Genomic DNA, 22950 nt, shown 5'->3' with positions numbered 1-22950 from the left:
TAATCTTTTCGAATCACTTGGAATCTTCTTGAATCTCGTCAAATCATAAAACTAAAAAATATAGGAGCTTTTGCTTCAGTGTATTGCAGCATCTGTCAAACCGCGATGTCGTTCACGCGCGGATCAACAACATAAACAGGAACCGGCACCACGCAAGGAGAATACATTTTACTAAGGTGGCGCAGATAAACATTGCAAACCACTGGTTGTCTCTTCCATTCTTCTGGTGTTCTTATGGAACTGAAATAGTGACGTCACTATTTTAGTTGCATAAGAACACCAGAAGAGTGGAAGAGACAACCAGTGGTTTGCAATGTTTATCTGCGCCACCTTAGTAAAATGTATTCTCCTTGGGCACCACGTACCAGCAACCTAAAGTAAATTGCTTTCGACCGCGGACAATACAAGTTTAGTTCCAGCTGGAATAACCATCTTCCGGAAGGTAGCTGTTCCCCATTGTAAGTGTAATTTGTAAATATGTAGTAATTTACTGTTGCTTTTCCAGTACTTCGCGGTTTACAGCCCAGATATGGCATCGGGCAAAACTATCAAGAAGCTTTGATTTACCTCGGCTTCCAATGGTTCTCCCGATGAAGGTGGCGTCGCTGGAACAGATTGCGGATTTTTTTAAGCACACGCAAGCGGGTAACGGAAAATTCTTGCGTTTGATGAATCTTTAGCGGCAAAGCGGATCTACAACAAATGTTAGTTATTGGATGATGATTGAGAACTACTCTGCGTTCCTTTTGCTCTGAAAGTGCCCATGAGCCTGCAGGAAGCAGAAAGTATTCACGGACGAAGGGCAGATCATTTTCGCTAACCGGCTACGGTTTCACTGTGCAGTGCATCTACCAGATACATTGAAAATGCAGACGACCGGTAAACGTCGGCGGCTATCGACGGGTTTGAGCCGAACTGCGGGAGAGATGGTGGTCCTGAGCCTTGACTTGCTGTATTAGTAGTTTTAGCGATGATGAGGATGTAGAAGATGGAGGATAAACACGGAAGCGACCTGCTATTTTTAATTGTGCTCATTCTGCGAATGGAGTGACGTGAGAAAAGTCGGAGTCGTATATCGAGGTGAGAAATCTCGACTCGAATGAGGTGACTCTCCATTTGATTTACACGGCGAGTCACTTCATTCGAGAGTGGATTCTTCATCTCGATATACGACTCCGACTTTTCTCACGTCACTCCATTCGCAGAATTGGGCTCAATATTCATAAAAGTAATTCTGTTATTAAACAATTTGAGAGAACTTGACAAAATCTTAAAACTTAATGTTCATTCTCTGTGTGTTCCCTGGACATGATGAACTTTCTTAGACAAACTATGATTACTTTGAAGATTTTTTAACTGTAAATCTCAGTAAAAGCAAACATTAGCAATAGGTAACAGTACTACACTTAAATTTGACTTGGTTAACCTTCTTAGCGACAACTTCTGAAAATTTAATAGCATAAATACGTGTTTTAATTAATCTCGCGAACCTGTTTGCTTAGTTAACCCTTTATAAGGCAGTGGCAACTATATTGCCACCTACTGTTTGTATTTTTTTCTGTTTTAAAACAATTTATTTCGAACTTTTTTCTTGGTTTACGCAAAATTTGTGCTCATTCTGCGAATGGAGTGACGTGAGAAAAGTCGGAGTCGTATATCGAGGTGAGAAATCTCGACTCGAATGAGGTGACTCTCCATTTGATTTACACGGCGAGTCACTTCATTCGAGAGTGGATTCCTCATCTCGATATACGACTCCGACTTTTCTCACGTCACTCCATTCGCAGAATGAGCACAATTGGGACTACTAACAACGCCTGGTATTTTTTTGGTACTAAACAAAGCTTTAACAACAATTTAGGAGCCATTTGTAGTCTCAAAAATGGCTTATTTTAACCGCGTCAAGAAAATTAGCTCAAACTTATTGTAAAATTATAAGTTTGGTAAATATTTTAAGAAATAATCAAATTCTGGGTTGACATGAGCTGAACTACACAGTTTATATTTTGAGTTAAGCCCCAATCCACTCTAAAATCTCTTTTCCGGCTTCTTGTCGAAGTCAAAAGAAGAAAAGTACCCTAAACGGGCAGTGGCAAGAATATTGCCACCAGCGCTGGTGGCCTAAACGGGCAGTGGCAACTATATTGCCACCTCAAAAGCTCGTTTTTGGGGTTAACGGGCAGTGGCAACTATATTGCCACCAGCGTTTTAGGCCTAAACGGGCAGTGGCAACTATATTGCCACCTAGATTTTTGAGAGTTTCTTTCAAACAAAAATTGTTTTGTACATGTAATCATGTATATAATCATTTTCATAATAGTATGCGTTGACAACTCTTCTAGTTTTCTCGGCCTTATAAAGGGTTAATGAGAAATTGACTACTTTGAGGAATATCACATCAAACTATTCAAGACAAAAGTGGCTTATTTCAAAGTAGGCATATTGTGCTTCACCTAGCACTATAGGAGGACTTGGTGAACCTTCCTAAGGAGAAATTCTGACCACTTTGAGGAATACAGCGAACAATTCAAGGCAAAAGTGGCTTATTTCAAAGTAGGCACATTGTGCTTCACCTAGCACTTTAGGAGGACTTCGTGAACCTTTCTAAGGAGAAATTCTGACTACTTTGAGGAATATTACATCGAACTATTCAAGGCAAAAGTGGCTTATTTCAAAGTAGGCACATTGTGCTTCACCTAGCACTTTAGGAGGACTTCGTGAACCTTTCTAAGGAGAAATTCTGACTACTTTGAGGAATATTACATCGAACTATTCAAGGCAAAAGTGGCTTATTTCAAAGTAGGCATATTGTGCTTCACCTAGCACTTTAGGAGGACTTGGTGAACCTTGTAAGCCTTGAAAGGAGAAATTCTGACTGCATTGAGGAATGTTACATCAAACTATTCAAGGCAAAAGTGGCTTATTTCAAAGTAGGCACATTGTGCTTCACCTAGCACTTTAGGAGGACTTCGTGAACCTTTCTAAGGAGAAATTCTGACTGCATTGAGGAATATTACATCGAACTATTCAAGGCAAAAGTGGCTTATTTCAAAGTAGGCACATTGTGCTTCACCTAGCTCTTTAGGAGGACTTCGTGAACCTTTCTAAGGAGAAATTCTGACTACTTTGAGGAATATTACATCGAACTATTCAAGGCAAAAGTGGCTTATTTCAAAGTAGGTATATTGTGTTTCACCTAGCACTTTAGGAGGACTTGGTGAACCTTGTAAGCCTTGTAAGGAGAAATTCTGACTGCATTGAGGAATGTTACATCAAACTATTCAAGGCAAAAGTGGCTTATTTCAAAGTAGGCACATTGTGCTTCACCTAGCTCTTTAGGAGGACTTCGTGAACCTTTCTAAGGAGAAATTCTGACTACTTTGAGGAATATTACATCGAACTATTCAAGGCAAAAGTGGCTTATTTCAAAGTAGGTATATTGTGTTTCACCTAGCACTTTAGGAGGACTTGGTGAACCTTGTAAGCCTTGTAAGGAGAAATTCTGACTGCATTGAGGAATATTACATCGAACTATTCAAGGCCAAAGTGGCTTATTTCAAAGTAGGCATATTGTGCTTCACCTAGCACTTTAGGAGGACTTCGTGAACCTTTCTAAGGAGAAATTCTGACTACTTTGAGGAATATTACATCGAACTATTCAAGGCAAAAGTGGCTTATTTCAAAGTAGGCACATTGTGCTTCACCTAGCACTTTAGGAGGACTTCGTGAACCTTTCTAAGGAGAAATTCTGACTACTTTGAGGAATATTACATCGAACTATTCAAGGCAAAAGTGGCTTATTTCAAAGTAGGCACATTGTGCTTCACCTAGCTCTTTAGGAGGACTTCGTGAACCTTTTTAAGGAGAAATTCTGACTACTTTGAGGAATATTACATCGAACTATTCAAGGCAAAAGTGGCTTATTTCAAAGTAGGCATATTGTGTTTCACCTAGCACTTTAGGAGGACTTGGTGAACCTTGTAAGGAGAAGTTCTGACTGCATTGAGGAATATTACATCGAACTATTCAAGGCAAAAGTGGCTTATTTCAAAGTAGGTACATTGTGCTTCACCTAGCACTTTAGGAGGACTTCGTGAACCTTTCTAAGGAGAAATTCTGACTGCATTGAGGAATATTACATCGAACTTTTCAAGGCAAAAGTGGCTTATTTCAAAGTAGGCACATTGTGCTTCACCTAGCACCTTAGGAGGACTTCGTGAACCTTTCTAAGGAGAAATTCTGACTACATTGAGGAATATTACATCGAACTATTCAAGGCCAAAGTGGCTTATTTCAAAGTAGGCAAATTGTGCTTCACCTAGCACTTTAGGAGGACTTCGTGAACCTTTCTAAGGAGAAATTCTGACTACATTGAGGAATATTACATCGAACTATTCAAGGCAAAAGTGGCTTATTTCAAAGTAGGCACATTGTGCTTCACCTAGCACTTTAGGAGGACTTGGTGAACCTTGTAAGCCTTGAAAGGAGAAATTCTGACTGCATTGAGGAATGTTACATCAAACTATTCAAGGCAAAAGTGGCTTATTTCAAAGTAGGCACATTGTGCTTCACCTAGCACTTTAGGAGGACTTCGTGAACCTTTCTAAGGAGAAATTCTGACTACATTGAGGAATATTACATCGAACTATTCAAGGCAAAAGTGGCTTATTTCAAAGTAGGCACATTGTGCTTCACCTAGCACTTTAGGAGGACTTGGTGAACCTTCCTAAGGAAAAATTCTGACCACTTTGAGGAATATAGCGAACAATTCAAGGCAAAAGTGGCCTATTTCAAAGTAGGCTTATTGTGCTTCACCTAGCACTTTAGGAGGACTTGCTGAACCTTGTAAGGAGAAGTTCTGACTGCATTGAGGAATATTACATCGAACTATTCAAGGCAAAAGTGGCTTATTTCAAAGTAGGTACATTGTGCTTCACCTAGCACTTTAGGAGGACTTCGTGAACCTTTCTAAGGAGAAATTCTGACTACTTTGAGGAATATTACATCGAACTATTCAAGGCAAAAGTGGCTTATTTCAAAGTAGGCATATTGTGCTTCACCTAGCACTTTGGGAGGACTTGGTGAACCTTGTAAGCCTTGAAAGGAGAAATTCTGACTGCATTGAGGAATGTTACATCAAACTATTCAAGGCAAAAGTGGCTTATTTCAAAGTAGGCACATTGTGCTTCACCTAGCACTTTAGGAGGACTTCGTGAACCTTTCTAAGGAGAAATTCTGACTACATTGAGGAATATTACATCGAACTATTCAAGGCAAAAGTGGCTTATTTCAAAGTAGGTACATTGTGCTTCACCTAGCACTTTAGGAGGACTTCGTGAACCTTTCTAAGGAGAAATTCTGACTGCATTGAGGAATATTACATCGAACTATTCAAGGCAAAAGTGGCTTATTTCAAAGTAGGCAAATTGTGCTTCACCTAGCACTTTAGGAGGACTTCGTGAACCTTTCTAAGGAGAAATTCTCACTACTTTGAGGAATATTACATCGAACATCAAATGCATCACCTCGCAATGTGAAAGTTCTTGGTGAACCAGCTAAGCTAAGGCCATCCTGAATAAGATTCAGGAATTATACATGAATCTGTTCAAAAGACTAAGGAGAAATTTTCTTATTTCATGAATACATCAAATGCGTCACCCCGCAACGTGTGAGCACCTACTACCTTTTTAAAAAGTTTCCAAAGTGTTTGAAGTAGATCATTGCCACCACGCAAATTCGGAGTAAATTGTAACTAAAAGCTTGAGGTCACTATATTAAGACATGTAAACTGTCAACATCTTCGTGGTATTTTGTTCAGTGGACAGGCCTAATAAGGGAACGACCATAAATTACGTCACGCTTTGAGGGGGTGGGGGGTCCAGCAAAGTGTGGATGACCCATACACAAATTTTGGAGGACCCATACAAAAAGTGTGACAGGGGGGAGGGGGGTTGAAAATGGCAAATTTTTGCGTGACGTAATTTATGGACGGTCCCTTAACATATTACGTATTTCAGGCGATGACCTCAAGCTTTTGATTAAAAGTATTTGTACTTACCTCGAGACTCACTCATACAAATTTTTCATTAAAAATAACCATCTAGTTGATACCTCAAGATATTTTTGTCATAACCAGAGCGATGATGATTAATCATAATAAATTATAACGATCAACACGAAATCATCATTAACAAATAGTTTTTGCCATAAGTATTGCGTACTAATCAATCCTAATGATCTAAAAAATATAAAACAGTGAATACTTATTTATCATTACAAATTAACTATTTACAATACTATTTTTTTTCTAAATAAATCAGAAGATCGATTTGTGGAGAATTGACTGTAGTTTGTTTTATAAATTTAATCATCGCTATGACCAGACCCTTCAACCTTGGTACATTTTCGGATACCTTATATAACCCAATAAAACACCCCACCCCAGTACTTTTAATTAATTAGCAACAATAACAAAAATACAAATGACAATTATGTAAATTATAAACTCTATCCCTAGTTGTACTGTACTTCGCAATGATGAAGATAATGTGTGTGCTCCATCTTGAAAGTCCTCATGTTTCGTGTAACAATCGAAGTGATAAATAAAGCAAATCCAGTCTGAAAACATTTGTGTAGTTTAAAAAATAGGCAACTCCAACATTCTACTCAGCCAAACACTACAGACAAACAGACGTAACACTCTGATATTCCCATCGTACACTGATTAAATGTTCTGTTTTATAATTTGATATTTGGCCAGTTTTCCTTTCAACATGTTTACTCTACTGTGATTTGAATCTGCAAATGTTCGAAGTATTCCGTCTGTTTGCCAGTGCCAACACAATTGTTAAAGATAGATCAAAACAGTGTTATAAACACCGTGAATATCATTGGCATTTTTCGAAGGTATTCCGTGACATTTACTCTAAATATTCGAAAAATAGCGGTTTTTCCGTGACTTTCTTGCAGAACTGGTCTAGCCGCACAAGTTTTCCATATACCATATTCTCAGGTTCAGCTTCTAAAATGAGCTATAGGTGATTGAATTTAGATATGACGAAATGAATTTTTCAGCACTGGTTATATATACACCACTGTCCCTGATTCGGTCATTAGTTTTCCCTGTCGATAAAAACATAGAGTTGCAAAAATAATGCACTTTCCCGCAAAAGTCTATTTAAAAGATGGTATAAATTTGTTCGTGAGCGGAATTAGGACCACTTTGGTCTCACACCAAATGTAATAAAATCATGCTTTTATGAAAAGTTTTACAAAAGTCTTGATTTATATCTGATTGCACTTAGATTGAACTAACAGAAAATGGAAAAACATTACAAATTGGCTTAACAGTCATTCAACAGATGATGTTTTTCTGCGAAACTGGCCTTAGATGAGCGGAATGTGGTACCCTGATGGTACACCTCGTTAGCAAGTAGCTTACCATCTTGATTAGAATCCTCTTTTAAAAATCGGCTGTTCTTTCAAAACTTGTATATAACTGAAGGTATGGTAAGCAGAACTTCATGATAATTGTTGCGTACAGATTCATACGTTTGGTGCTTAATGAAACTGGTAACAAGCAAGGTTGACGACTACCTACAAGCACCGGCGCTGCCTATGGACAATCGATTAGGCAGTGTTGTTCTATCAGTGAGCCCGGTAGGAACTGCACTGTGGTTAGGAGATCTGTCTGTCTCGTGAACTAACTTGATGGTAAGTTACTGAATGAAATGTAAATTTGCAGTATTCAAGTTGCATGAAATTAATGCTGGTGTCGATATAGTATTGTGGTTCCGAGCGCGACTGACTTCAAAACAATAATACATTTCCCAAGTGTTCTTATTATGGAATGGTGTGAGCTCATGTCAATCACGACGAAGGACCAAGGATCGAATCCCACTAACGACAAACTCGTAAAATGGGGATTCTTCCTTCGTAAGGGAAGTTAAGCAATGAGTCTCCAGATGAGTTAGCTTCACGTTAAAAATCTCGTTAATCAAGATTAAAAAAAGGTGTTTCTGATACGGCCACTCCAATAGGAAACGTGTGTGGTGCTTTTCCCCGGCCCATACACTACGAAGACTTAATTTTTAACATCTCAGACTCACCCTCCCCGTCGCAGACTTTTGTCCATACACAATTTTGGCAATTTGTATCGACCGTAGACTTTGGTCAGAATTTCCTCTACTTCCACAGAGTACGTAGTTTATGGACAAACTAGAAGCCTATTACCCAAAGATAAATATCATTTGTTTGCACGAGTCGTAGATTATTCCAACAATGCGTACCGAGTTGCTATTTAACGTAAATTCAAGGCTTTAAAATGTTCTGTTTCATAGCCTCCCGTTAACATAAACAGAAGAGCCATTTGCTTTTACCATCGTTTCTCCTAAAATACGCTGCCACCCGTTTTACTCCCACCGCAATTTTCAGGTTGTCTATTGATTTGATTAATTGCCCTTAATTGCCTACTAAGTTGTAGTAGGCCCCAACGGCACTCAAAACATTAGCTGAATTTATTGTGAGACAGCAGAGAGTAGTGGGTGGCAGCGTCTTATTTGCATTTCATTTGCAGTATCTACTTTACCTTGACCACCGCATTCGTCCTTGCCTCCGTCCGATCATCAAAATTCAACGGTTTTAGATTTCAGCTTCATTGGGGGCATGTCAATGATCCCTGCTAAACCCTCCGGGTATCCTCCGGCCAATGCGATGTCTTTCTAGACATCCAACGGAATAATCCAATACATCCTCGATAAAATTAAAAAAAGGTCTAAAGAATCCTTGTGCGGCTGCTCGGTAGCTGCACCTCCAGACGCCACCGGAAGCTGCGACATCCAGGCACCACTCTACGACTGGATCACTTTTATTTCGAAGCTGCCGCCACATTCCTTCATCCCTAAATAGTTTTTGAATGCAAAAATTTGGTTCACTGATGCTGCTCGTAACTGCATATAATAAAGTTTGTGAATTACCTTACTGATTGTTGCACAAAAATTACAGTAAATGTGAATAAAATCACAACTTTGTGCTGATTTTCGATGACTTTAGATTTTTTTCTCATTTTTCTGTACTCCGCGCGCTTTTTCAAAACAAACACTGGTCGAAATGTTCCAGTTGTTTTGATAGCATGGACATTTTTTTTTTTAGATTGAATCACACCGAATCTTTCTTGAATCTTTTTGAATCTTTTTAAATCTTTTCAAATGATTAAAAAAAGATTACAGTGTCGCACCCCCTGGCGACGACTTCGATTTGGTGGTGCGACGATAATATGACTGGAAAGGTCAGTTTTGAAACTATGAGAAAAAAGGAGATGTGGTGCCCTATTAAGCAGAATCACCTTAAGCGCTACTAGATATATGTGTTAACCTTGTGATGAGTATATGTATATACCTTGACATTGAGGTTGACGTTAACACTAACAGAGTCGTGCAAGATAAGTGTGTACAGTAGTCAATGCAAGAGAAGTCCGAAGCTGTTGTGGCGTGTTTTATTGGGTCGTGGAGTTTTCTCGGGAGTCCGGAACGTTACCGGAGTGTCTTCCGGATTTGGGTATTTGGGGAATCCCACAGTACCCAAAACTGAGCTGGATACAAAGCAAGGACTCAAAGTAGATAAGATGAACAAAAATGTAACATTCGATTTGGAAATAGAAAATAAAAGAGATCAAACTGAGAGAATAGGGTCCTAAAATTAAAGACGAAATCTCACTTATATTGAATAATACGATCAAGCATGGTATTCTAATCGAAATTCTACTTTACTCGAACTTGAAAAACAAAGGAATAATGAGAAAATTCGAAACAAGTAAAATGGTAAATAGTTCTACTTTGACATTTGAGGTCAACCTCGTGTGACTGAGCTCGACATTTTTCGCACTGGGATTTCAAAAATGTTCCTATCTGACATACACTGTGAAAAAAAATCACTCAAAGTATGTGTTATAAGATAGGGACGAGACAAAAGGCTAAAAAAATAAAAATTATATATTTTCAACTACGGTTAATAAAAACGTCAAAAAATGAGTAAAAATGTACTCTTGAACCATATATTTTGGTTTAAAACAAGAATCCCGATAGGACTTTAGGAGCCTATTGTATAACCAAAGTTTAAAGTAGGTGATTTGGTATGGTATAAAAGTGAGGCTAGGTATACCAGAGCGAAGTCAAAGTTGTAGATGTAAACATTAACAGTTACAATATGTTCTACGTTGAAATTGATGGAGCTGTGAGATTGGCTAGCAGAAATCAGTTGTTGATGAGAGTGGTGAAACGAGATGATTATATATATATACCCAAAAGTTGTGAGTGAAAAAAACACAGTTGAGAACCGAGCCAGGAACATCAAGGAGAAGTGTTAGTGTTGATTCTCTGAGAGGATCTAACAAAGAATAACTTTGTGAAACGCACGAAAATTCTCAAAAATCAAAATGTTATATAAAAAAAAAACTATTTCAGGGGCTCGTCCACAAAAAAAGAATACAAAAATTGAGCAAATAAGGTAATAGTTTGTTCGGACAACTATCCAACAATACATTTTTCTGCAACTTTGCTGCAGACACCAATACTCTATCTTCATTCAAGAAAAAAATAATAATTTCTATCGCACATCAATACAAAACTCTGTAAAAATACTTCCATTTATTATTGTAACGTTCTTCTAACAGCAAAACAATAGGGGTACTCACTAAACAGATTAAATTGCTGCGTAAGCCATGATTTATTTGAAATGTTTATTGATTTTGTGAATAACATAATCAAAGATTGCCTTGGTCATCGCGACGTAAATCTCTCTCTTTCTCTCCTGCGGGAAATTAGAAAACAACAGGACCAACACCTGTCAAATTTGACAGATACTGGTCTTGTTGTTTTCAAACTCTCTGAAAGAGCAAAAGCAAAAGAGATAGTATTTCGCCGTGATGTGGTCTATTGGACTACGAATCTATATATATAAAAATGAGTTTGAAGTGCCTTTGAGGCAACAAAACTCAAGAACGGATGAACTGATCAGCTTGACTCTTGCACGGTTCGGTTCGTATGCGTGTTGGCTGTGTTTATATGTCCAAAAAGTTACGAAAAACAACTAGAAAAGTAAGAAAATTGATAAAGTACTGATTTTCGTGAGCTGGGAAGGAAATCAACACGATTGAAATGAAACCAATCTAGAGTGCGGTGACGTTATGACTTCAACAGTTGTCAAGCCACCACAGCTTGGCAAGACAACGTTTGCCGGGACAGCTAGTAGGGAATCGCGCTACTTGGGCGGTGGCTTCTATATTCGTCTGTTTTCCACTATATCTCAGTCAAATTTGAACCAATTGACACAACTTTTGGAATGTGGTGAGATAGGTATAGTATCTACCCGTGTACAACATTAAATGAAATTTTCAAGTCAATTGGTTTAAAATTGACTGAGTTATAGTGGAAAACAGACGAATATAGAAGCCACCGCCCAAGTGGCGCGATACCCTACCTAATAATAATATCTTCAAGAATAAATAATCGCATAATTGATTTACAGTAAAAGTTCTTCCGTTGATTGAAACGCAATGTTAGCATCCTCAACGGATGAAGCACGTGGATCTCAAAGTGATCAAGTTTACCTCGCTGATCAACTACCCCCCACGATACCCTTATTCATTTGCATCTATCACCGGTTCTACCATAGTACCTACTGCTCACGGAAACTGAAAGCTTGGTTAACCGCCTAAAAGTATACCCTACTCGATACCAGCGGCGCCACCATCAGCACCCATGCTGACATCGTGCGATAACCAGTGGAAACTGCGAAAAGCTCGCCCAGTACTGGGTGCGGTTGGCGCCTTTCTGGCATTCGGTCGCTGCTTCCGAAGTTATTGCGCACAAGCTTGCACACAACGCGGAGCGGAACTTCATTTCAAAGCTCATTTCGGAAGTTTCAAAGTTCATACAGTAGGAAGGAGCATTGAAGATGGATAATTAATTAAGTGAAGAACTAGAGTTATAGTGGGAGTTATGAATACCTATCATAATTTTTGTGTTTCTGTGAGTACTTTTAGGCGCCTTTTTTAATACCTAACATATTTGATAAAACATATCGAACGGATTGATATTTTCAACTGCTTTTTATGAGTTTAAATATTGAAATCCAATGAACAAATGTCCGTTTGTAAACCAACAATGGCAAACTATTGTGCCCATGCCACAGACCGGATACAAGAATGCACCGGAAGTGTAATTTATGCAAACATTATGCTTCCGATATGTGCCGAAAGAGGTCATCGTTGATGGCTCCATTTAGCCAGGACACAGCACGGACAACAACCGTGCAATAATTCGTAATCCAATATGGCCGCCCCAGAGGACAAGCTTTCAAAGCTCTGTCCCAGGTGCTACTATCTTTTGGTCGGAAGTGGAATCGAGCTTACTAAACGGTAAACCGTCCCCAAGGGTTCGGTACCGGAACATTCAACTGTCATGTTTTAAGAGGCAAATGTTTGCATCGGCATCATTTTGCTGTGATAAAAAATAGTTAATTTTACCCTGCAAAGTGAATTTTAATCATGGTTCTTGTGCACTGTGTGTTCGATAAGTGCGGCAACCAGCGGAAGAAGAATGGCAAGATATCCTTCTTCAGGTGAGTACCCTCTGGTAGAAATTTTGATTTTCGCATGGTTGTCTGCTCCTCCTCCGGAGCTGGGGCATAGTAGGCGATTCACTCACACAATCAAGACAGTGCTAATCGAATTTCAACGCTTGCTTGTGTTGCGCCCTCTTCCCGCACAGTTTTCCAAAGGAGCCTGATCTGCTACAGAAATGGATCAACTTTATCAACACGCACAACCCGACCAAGTTGAGCGAACAAGCGCTGGATCGGGAAAGGATGAAAATCTGTCACATGCACTTCGAGAAAAACCAAGTGGCCACCAAGTCGAACAGCGACCGAGTGCTGGTGCGGAACTCGGTTCCGCGGTGTCCGCCGGGGATTGTGTAAGTATTTTCAAATGCATAGAACGGTCAAGGGTTCACCTTTTTATTAATTTTATGGAATTTCTTATAATTGTTAGGCTGATACAAATTTTATTTTGGCTTTTTGTCTCCCCCCCCCCCTTCAAAAATTTTTGGCTGCATTTTGCATTTCGAGGGGGCAGATAAAAAAATATTTATCAAAATTTCGGGTCTTGCTCAAAACTCTTTAACAAATCCGATGAGTTTTAAATATTTTTCAAATTAAATGCGTTATTATTTTTATTCCCCCCCCCCCCCCTCGACCAGTCAAAGAGTGGTGGGACAAAAAGTGAAATAAATATTTGTAACGGCCTAAATTCCACTAAGTAATTTAAAAAACTGAAAACTCACGAGTTGCCTGTTCAAAATCGATGGGAAATAGGTAAGAGCTAAGAGGACATGGTCTCGGAACGTCGAAATATGCAGTTGGTGACAAGAAAAAGTTTGCCGGGAACAGCTAATACATATAACACATTTATTTTGTGTAATTAATTGTGCATTTATGTTATTTTTGAAAATAAATTCGTATTTTTGAATAAATAAAGAATTAGGGGATTCACTAAACAGCCAGCGTAAAGCGCTGATTAAATACACTTATATGTAGTTTACAACAGTGCTTCCCAAACTGTGCGCCGCGGCGCCCTGGTGCGCCGCGAACCTTTCCCAGGTGCGCCGTAGGCTTTTGAGTTGTGACGAAACAAACAAAATCAAATTCTTTATTTGTATTGCGGAAAACCTTTAATTTTGTTTTGTTTAGTCAAACTAGCGTCGCATCATATTTTTTTTAAATCTGTCCCTGAGTCTTCGATTGTCCATAGGATTTCTGGTAGCCTTTTTAAACGTATCAATTGACACCAAATTTTAAAATGTTCAAATTTTAAGTTATTAAAATTGTTTTTGGTCCTTATAAGCTTCAGCTTAACTTTTGATTTAACTATAACTTGTCCATAGTTCCCTGGCCAAGTTCGCAGGGGTTGACGGTATTAAAGTGAAGGAGTTTCATTTTGATTATTGTAATGTAGTGTTCTTTAGTGAATCATATCACCTTTTTAACACTTTAATGCGCCTCCAACGGTTCATCACGAACCGGCTGCTGCAGATGGAGTATGGCTGATCATATGCATCAGACATGCTCGATAAACATGGAGGATCCGCCAGGGCTCATTAGAGTCTATTCCCAAGCAATAGTTCCAAGTCGGTTGGATTTAAGAAGGTTTTGATGATCGTTACAAATCCTAATAAAAGTATTGTAGGATTTGTGACAGGTTTTGGAACCTTTTACAACCAGCTGACTTCAAAATGTTGTTTGGGCTCTATTTCTCACGTTTCTCGGTTGATTTTGATTAGTAATTTATTAATGTCATAGTCGCGTTTTCGAATTTTTAGAATGTTAGTTGGTCATATTTTTTTTAAATAAAGCAATTAAAATCGACCGAAGAATTTATAGTGGGAAGGAGATTTGCAGCACTTAATTGTGTTGATAGATTCGAAGCTAACGTGCGAACACTTAAACGCATTGTTGACGTCAATGCGTTCGACGTGACATTTTGGACAAAAACTGACTGCTTTTTATTAACTGAACAACGTTACTTGTGTATGACTAGGTTGACATTTCTAGGCTACGCTTGAGAAAATGACATGGTTTATCTAGGTAGGACCGATAGGACAATTGAACGAATTTGAACATTTTTCATAGTATTTGTAGGGGGACGAATACATAATAGTTGACAAGCAATTTTTTATTATTTTAAAATTTTATTGCAATTAACTGACCAACTTGACGTTGTTTTGTTTATCTCTTAGATGGTATTTTGAACCAACAGAAAAATATCAGAAGTTCAGTTGCATGTTTCTGTGGGTTTTGGACCGATGACAATTTAAGGACACAAGAGATGAACACAGAGAAGTAGAAAACGATTAGCGAAATCAAGAAAACAATTTGACACAAGATCGACTATATTTTAACATACAGGGTTTGATTGATTCGATGAAAAAAAACAAACATACGACCACTGACTTAACGAGAAGAAAAACATATAGAACCATACCACAAAACCGAACAAGACGACAAACACAAACCGTGTGACCATAACACTACATAGGCAAATCCTGACTGACTGACCAATTGAAAACTTTCCAACCTTCTACCGTAACTTTCTGAGTCAGTAGGCAACAGTGTCTTAATAGATATCATTTTCCGCGTACGGCTGGCAAACTGCTTCTGAAAGATTACGTACTCTTTTCTATCTTCGGGTCTAGTGTAGAGGTTTCAACTCTATTCAGAGTGCAGCTAGAAACCTAGCAAAAAAAAAATTTCCTTGGCTTTCTACGCAATGGACATCTGACCGAACACACGTGTTTTCGTTAATCTCCTAGGCATTATTAAGACATGACGTATGTGCATGACGGAACAACTAGCAGGACAAAGTTCCAGCCGTCTCTTTTTAATAGCGATATTCAGCATATTTCCAATAAAACTACACTTCAATAAAGCAAAGACTAAAGCTGCTATGATAGAACAGATCAGAATAACTTAATTGACTTATTGACTACATATTGGAGACCTACTTCGAATAACTGACAAATTGACAAGAACCTAACTAAATACTTGGACCATACTCCAAAAAAAAACAATTGACAAAAAGAAAAAAGGGGAAAATTTTATTAAAACTATTTTTGTTCAACGCAGGCCAAAACAGTGTCGACTTGGGCCACAATATGCCTACGTACTTCTGTGTGTTGAAACAAAAATAGAGGCTCATAGAAGCAAACGTAGGGAAAGGGTGCGGTGTTAGAACATAAGCACAGTGTGCTACCGCCGTAATCACTATGAAAAAAAAAAAAAAAAACTTGTCCATAGTTTTTATTTCAAGAACTTTATTTGCGTTCTTTTTAGAATAATTACAAAGTCTTCGGGACAGTTAGCGGCATGCAGGTTTGCCGTTGTGACATTTTGATGAGCTAGCTTTAACCTTTTTGAACCGGACTGTTTCATCAGTACTGCCACAACCTCACTGAACTTTGAATAAGTTTGCCAAGCTCGGTTTAATCACTGGGGTTATATATGGCCACTCCAGCCTCAAAGGGTTGAGTCGAAATTTATGAAAATAAAAAATTCACTCAAAGCCCACCCGACAGGTTCTTTACAATCTCTTCATTGTCGGTACAGGGAATGACCAGAGCAGAGATTCCGACCGCAGGGAACTTTCGAACGCGTAGGAAATACGGAAATCGGTTTACTCTTAACGAAACGTGTTTTATTCTCGGCGTATACAAAAGGGTTATGACAAATCGAAAAACAATGCAAAGTATTACAAAGGTAGGTATGACATTTTACTCTCTACGCTTGTGTTCAGTGTGCTAGCGCCTGTGACGTAACACCAACACTCCTCCTCGCTTAACGCTGAACAGAGCGTATCCTTATTCCGTTGTGAGTCCGAGGCTCACCGCGAACTGGTAGATCTTAGTAGGCCCCAGAGGTTTTGTGAAAATGTCGGCAACCATCCTTTCAGTAGGACAGTACCGCAGTTGAATATCTCCTCTCGCACACAGATCCTTAGCGTGATGCAGTTTTGTATCTATGTGCTTGCTCCGCTTGTTCTGCCGCTCCAACGAAACAAAATCTATGCAGCTGCGGTTGTCTTCCTGTATCGTCGTGGGCTCCTGTTGCTCCTCGCCGAGCTCGTTCAACAGCCTGCGCAACCAAACAGCTTCCGACGCCGCTTCGGAGAGCGCTATATATTCTGCCTCCATCGTCGATGTTGCCACGCAATTCTGTTTTCGGCTCGCCCAACTTACCGTTGCTCGCCCGACTTGGAACAGAAATCCACTGGTTGACTTCCTGTCCCGCGAATCGCCCGCCCAGTCTGCGTCGCAGAATCCGTTGAGCGTCAATCCGTCTTCCTGTCCGCCATCCAGTCGTAGTTCGTAATCTTCAGTTCCAATCAAATAACGCACAATCCGCTTAAGTTCAACCCAGTCGTGTTGTGTTGGACATGTACTCTTCCGGCTTAGTATGGAAACTGCCGCCGAAATATCCGGTCTGGTATTGGTTGATACATAGAGGAGCGCGCCTACCAGACTGTGGTATTCCTCATTGTCGGGTAGCGCCTCACTGTCCTGCTTCCAGTAGCCGACGTCCAAAGGGTACTTTGAAGGCTTCGCTTGATCAAGTCCAAAACGGCAAGCAATCTCCCGAATGAACGCTCGCTGACTGAGGCAGAATACGCCGCGGTCATCCTTCCTGACCTTGATGCCCAGGAAATGACTTACCTCGCCAAGGGACGTGATTTCAATCTTCTTCCGTAAAGCTGTTTCCAGCCGTGTTATTTCCCGATCGTCCTTGGTGGCCACGATCATGTCGTCCACGTGCATGAGCACGTAAATCCAGTCACCGCTCTTCAGTTGCTTTGCGTAGAGGCAAACGTCCGATTCCGACTGCCGGAAGCCGAGCTCCAGCATGATCTCCTTCACGGTGCTGTTCCAAACCCGGGCTTCCTGTTTAAGCCCGTAGAGGCTCCGCTTCAGTCTACAAACAAGCTTCTCCTTGCCCGGCACCGAGAATCCAGGTGGCTGCCGCATGAATATTTCCTCCTGGAGGACCCCGTTCAGGTAGGCGTTCTTAACATCAATGTGCCGCACATGGTACTTCCGGTGGCCCGCCACCGTTAGAAGCACTCTCAGGGTTGACTGCATAGCGACTGGCGCAAATACTTCCCCATAATCTACGCCAAAACGTTGTCCGAATCCTTGGGCAACCAACCTTGCTTTAAACCGCACGGTCTTCCCAAGTGAGTCCTTTTTTTCCTTGAATACCCACCTTGACCCGATGACTTGTCGTCCGGCAGGCAACGGTACCAGGGACCATGTACCTCTGGACAGAAGAGACTGGTATTCTTCGCCCATGGCTTTGATCCACTCCGACTTTCGTGCACTATTGACAGCTTCCTTGTAGTTCTTGGGTTCACTCTCAGTCAATCGCGCCACGCCAACAACGTAATCCTCCATACGCTTCGGTAGTGCACCAGCATTCGACCGTCGAGACCTTCGTGGTTGTTCTACATTTGTATTTGCTTCATCCGGATCGAAAAACTCCTCATCGGTTGTGTCCGCGTCATCGAAACCACGAAACGATGGTTCATCCCGCAAACTTGCATCATCGCCGCTTCCGGTTCCGGGTGGTTCCGGCTCGTCCACCTGTTGCTGCAGAGCGTCCAGCTCCACCTCCGGTGGCAATGCCTCCACCTCCAATCTTGATTCCACAACCTGTTCCGGAACTCGCTCCTCCTGAAGCTGCGAACCCAACTCCAGAAACTTTGCGTCCCTGCTTACGGTAATCTGGTTCGTCTGCTTGTTCAGAAACCGATATGCTTTTGATCCGCAGTCATAGCCAACGAAGATGAGCTTCTTGGCCTTGCTGTCCATTTTACCTCGCTTCGCGTCCGGAATATGGACGAAAGCTTCGCACCCGAAAACCTTCAGGTGCCCGATGTCCGGTTTCTGGCCACTCCATAGCTCGAACGGAGTTTTGTGCACTGTGCGGCTCGGCAATCGATTTTGGATGTATGCAGCTGCTGCCACAGCTTCTCCCCAATACTGTTTCTCTAGACCAGCATCGAGAAGCATGCACATCGCCATCTCCTGCAAATAACGGTTCCGCCGTTCGGCGACACCATTCTGTTCCGGCGAGTATCCCGCTGTCAGCTGCATTTCGATCCCCTCGTCCGAGTAGAACTGCTTCAACTCCTTATTAACGAATTCGCCGCCCCGGTCGGAACGAATAATCCGTGGCTTCCGACCGAACTTGTTTTCCACCATCTTAACGTAGCTCTTGATGCAATCCTTCGCCTGAGACTTGTCTCTCAGTAGGTACAGGACAAGGTACCTGGAGTAATCGTCGATAAGCGTCAAAAAATACTTCCGCCCTCCGGCCGACGCGTTGCTCATTGGACCACACAAATCTGTGTGTATCAGGTCCAACGGCTGTGTGCTCTTCCCCACCGACTTCTGCGGGAACGGCAAACGCGCCATTTTGCCCTCCAGGCAGGACTCGCACTGGATTCGTGCACCGCAATCGACCAGCTTCATGCCCAGCACTAGTTCCTCCTTCCTGATCCTGTCGAACACCGAGTGATGCCGATGCCCGAACCGGCGATGCCACGTATGCTGGCAATTGGTGGAATGGTTCCTGGATTTTGCCACCGCCACGCACTCCGACTGCTTCAACTCGTACAAGTCTCCACTTCGTCCCCCCAGGGCAATAACTTTGCTCGCCTGGTCAATCACTTCGACGCTGTCTCGCTTGAACAGAACACTGTAGCCGTTGTCCGTTATTTTGCTGACAGACAGCAAACCACTGTCCAAATCAGGCACGTAGAGGACCTTTCCGAGCTCTATCTTGATCGGTTTTCCGGCTCCGGTGACACCTCTGACACTTCCGCAGCCGAGACCCCCAGACGGCGCACTTTTTCCGTTGGCCATTGACACCTGCACGTTGGACGACTTCACCAGCTCATCGAAAAACTTTTCGTCGCCGGTCATGTGGCACGACGCGCCACTGTCCACCGTCCAAACACTTTTTCTTTTTGCCAAACTAGTGGATTCACTTTTTTCTTCTACCAAAAACACCGCCGCCGATTCATCCTTGTCCGTTGCCTGTTTTGCCTTCGCCTTCGCCGGGTATTTCTTACCAGCCGGTTTGCTCCCAGATGGTTCGCAATCGTCAGCATTCACCTGAGCCTGCCACTTTCTGCAGTCACGTTTGAAGTGGCCAGGTTTCTTACAGAAAAAGCAGACTTTTTCGGTGCTCGCTTTCTGTGTCTTCAGCACCTGTTCCTTCGACGACGACTTACCGCACCGCTCCAGCCTCTTGTGATACTCATCCATCAGCTTCGATCGAACCAACTCCATGGTGATATCATCGTCCGGCCGAGCCTCCAAAGCCGATGCCAGAAAATGGTACGACTCTGGCATGCTTCGCAGTACCATGGCGATTTTCAGCTTTTCCTCCAAATCCAGGCCAGCATTTTCGAGCTTGTCGAACAGAGTGTCCATCTCCAGTAGATGCCGCTCCACATCACCGGATTCGCCGAGCTTTGAGTCGCAAAGTCGGATCAACAATGACAGCTGGGATGTTATTGTTGATTTTTCGTGATACGCTTTAAGCGCATCCCATACCGCTCTCGCCGTCGTGCAGTCTTTGATGAGAGGGTACTGGCTCTGCTCGATACATAGCCCGATCGTAGCTCTGGCCTTTTTATCCGCCTTCCGCCAAGCATCCGTCTCCGGTTCCGGCTTTACTTCGTCCACCGTGTGCCAAAGTTCCTCCCTGGTGAGGAACATTTCCATTTGGAACTTCCATGTTCCGTAGTTGCTGTTCCCGAGCTTGACTATGGAAAACTTTCCAAGATCCGCCATCCCGCTCACATCCAGCAACTTTCCGGGGGTGACAAGTCCACACCTCACCGCCTTTGCACCAGCCAGCGACGCCACACAACAACCGCACGAAATCCGCGATTTTCACCGCCGAACCGAAACGATTCCGCAATTCCCGAAACTGGGCCAATAACCTGTCGGTACAGGGAATGACCAGAGCAGAGATTCCGACCGCAGGGAACTTTCGAACGCGTAGGAAATACGGAAATCGGTTTACTCTTAACGAAACGTGTTTTATTCTCGGCGTATACAAAAGGGTTATGACAAATCGAAAAACAATGCAAAGTATTACAAAGGTAGGTATGACATTTTACTCTCTACGCTTGTGTTCAGTGTGCTAGCGCCTGTGACGTAACACCAACATTCATGTGCCGAAATTTTTCAAAATAAGTAAAAGTGTTTGAAAGTGTTGCTTTGCAATTTCCGTAAAAAATTGAAACTTCAGTCAAGGTCTATGAAGTCATTTAATTTAAATTGGAATTCTTTAATTATTGCAAACGCTTTAGAATTTTTGGCTGAATTATTATAAAGCAGCAGTTTGTTTTACCTGTACAACTGAGTTTTTTGCTCTTTTATAAAGCTTCCATGATGAAATCAACATGATTTTTGAAATCTTACAAACATATTAAACTTATCTTTGGGAAATTTATTTAAAAAAATAGTTTTCCAAATTTTCTAATAAATTCCAAATTTTCCAAAATTTTAAGAAAACATGATATAAGAAGTGTTTTACGATTTTACCTTTGACATTTTAAAGTGAAAGCTGTTTATAATTCAAATAAATACCTTTTTAAAATCATTGGTGCGCCGCGACATTTTTCGAAATTTCAAAGGGCGCCGCGATAGCAAAAAGTTTGAGAACCTCTGAAAATAAAACGAAAGTCGTGAACTTCTGTCAACGACCAAAATTTTCTAAGCACAATTTAGCGCTGATCGAAACCGTGCTTCAAAAAATTTTAAGTAGAACAGTTCTTGAGTTTTAGCCCAATTTCGAATTTAATTTTTTTTTTAAATATGGAATTTACTAAAATTCAATTATCTTGCGTTTTGATCAACCAATTTTGAATCTTTTTCCATAAAATAAAAGCTGAATATAATACTATTCGATCATCTGAATGCAAGTTTTGCGTAAGATTGATGAATGTCAAGATATTGGCGAGTTTTAGGTACGATCTCCTTAAATTTTAGCAAAATTTCCAAAAATATATGAAGAAATGTATTTTTTTCAATAAGAAAAAAAAAACAATTTAAACATTCTTTCTCAACGTTAATGTTAATTTGACATATCATATGTAGGCGAGTTGCAGTAAAAAAATCAGCTCAATCGGAGCATTGATTACGGAGTATGAGATGTGTGAAGTGAGCGACTTTGCTTAAAAATAGAACAAAAACCTATTTCAAATCATAAGCCTTGTATGGAAAGTCGAAAAAAATTCCGCTCTACTGTATTTTTTTTTCCTTCGCGTTTTCGAACTCAGGACATGATTCTACACCAAAAATGATCATCAGTTTACCGAGTTCAAAATTGCTGTAAACTAGTGATATTAGTCTGATTAAACGTCGCGATCGCCAGAGCAATCTTTGAGTATTTCATTCGAAATATCTTGAAACATTTCAATAATCAGATAATAATGGCTTTCGCAGTTATTTAATCTGTTTAGTGAATACCCCTAAAGTATAAATCATGAGTCTGACTTGATTCATACCTTTAACTAAATGACTACAAAACAAATCACACGGAATTGCCCCTGGAGTTTCTCTCGGGATTTCTCTTGAAAACTTTCCACGATTCTTTGCAGTGTTCCTCTTGCACTTTCCGCAGCAGATCTTCCAAGGATTTCTTCCAGAGTTTCTGCAGGAGTTCTTCCTATGAATTCTGCAAGAGCTCCTCGAAGCATTTTTCAAGGAGCTTTTCACGAATTTTCTGCAGTAGTTTCTTCTGGGAAGTCTTCCGAAGTTCCTGTAATTTCGGAGTTTCAGGAAATTTGAGCTTTCTTCTATAGTTTTTCCCGGGACTTCTACAGAAGATTCAGCTGGGGATATTTCCTAAAGATTCTCGTGGGATTGATTTCTAAGTTTCTTTCGAGATTTCTCCTGGTGTTTTTTTCGGTTCCCTAAGTTTTTTTCGGTACCTTCTCCTAGGATTTTTTTCCGGATTGCCTTCTTTTCTGCATTTGTGCAACAGCTATTACTGATATTTATTTCTCAAGGAGTCCTTCCCGTGGTTTCTTTCAGAGCTTTTCTTCGTAGATTATTACAGGTTTTTTTTCAGTTATCCTGAGATTATTTTTGCAAATTTTCTCGGGATTATTCCCAGAACTCTTTCCGGAATTCTTAAAGAAAATTGTTTCGAGATTCTGCTTGCTTCTTCTGGGATTTTTTTCAAAGTTGGTCCCTGAGTTTTTAAAGGGGTTTTTCCTGGGATAACTTACTAAATTTCCTGCAAGAGATTCATGGAAAAAATCGGAAGGAATCCAGGTGAAATGACACATATTGCCCATTTTTCTGGTATTTTACCAGATTTGCT

The 22950-nt window shown here is 40.8% G+C and overlaps 1 protein-coding gene and 2 long non-coding RNA genes across 3 annotated transcripts; 2 read left to right on the top strand and 1 right to left on the bottom strand.

Moving 5' to 3' along the window:
* Positions 1–356: 356 nt before the first annotated feature.
* Positions 357–1026, top strand: LOC109424141 (uncharacterized). Its single transcript, XR_002133449.3, has 2 exons — positions 357–442; positions 506–1026. It is a non-coding gene; the product is annotated as an uncharacterized LOC109424141 (long non-coding RNA).
* A 4287-nt stretch (positions 1027–5313) lies between these two features.
* On the bottom strand, positions 5314–9171 carry LOC115264120 (uncharacterized). Its single transcript, XR_009999048.1, has 3 exons — positions 8976–9171; positions 8583–8899; positions 5314–6618 (listed from the first exon to the last, which is right to left on the bottom strand). It is a non-coding gene; the product is annotated as an uncharacterized LOC115264120 (long non-coding RNA).
* Positions 9172–12266: 3095 nt separating this feature from the next.
* LOC109415949 (uncharacterized) lies at positions 12267–13041 on the top strand. Its single transcript, XM_062861306.1, has 2 exons — positions 12267–12618; positions 12768–13041. The coding sequence occupies exons 1-2, from the start codon at positions 12545–12547 to the stop codon at positions 12973–12975; spliced, it is 282 nt and encodes a 93-aa protein (XP_062717290.1). The 5' UTR covers positions 12267–12544; the 3' UTR covers positions 12976–13041.
* The last annotated feature ends 9909 nt before the right edge of the window (positions 13042–22950 follow it).

The sequence above is a fragment of the Aedes albopictus genome, chromosome 3, assembly GCF_035046485.1.
Source record: "Aedes albopictus strain Foshan chromosome 3, AalbF5, whole genome shotgun sequence".
NCBI lineage: Eukaryota > Metazoa > Arthropoda > Insecta > Diptera > Culicidae > Aedes > Aedes albopictus.
Note: the sequence above shows the minus strand (reverse complement) of the source record. Positions and strands in the feature narration are given on the sequence as shown.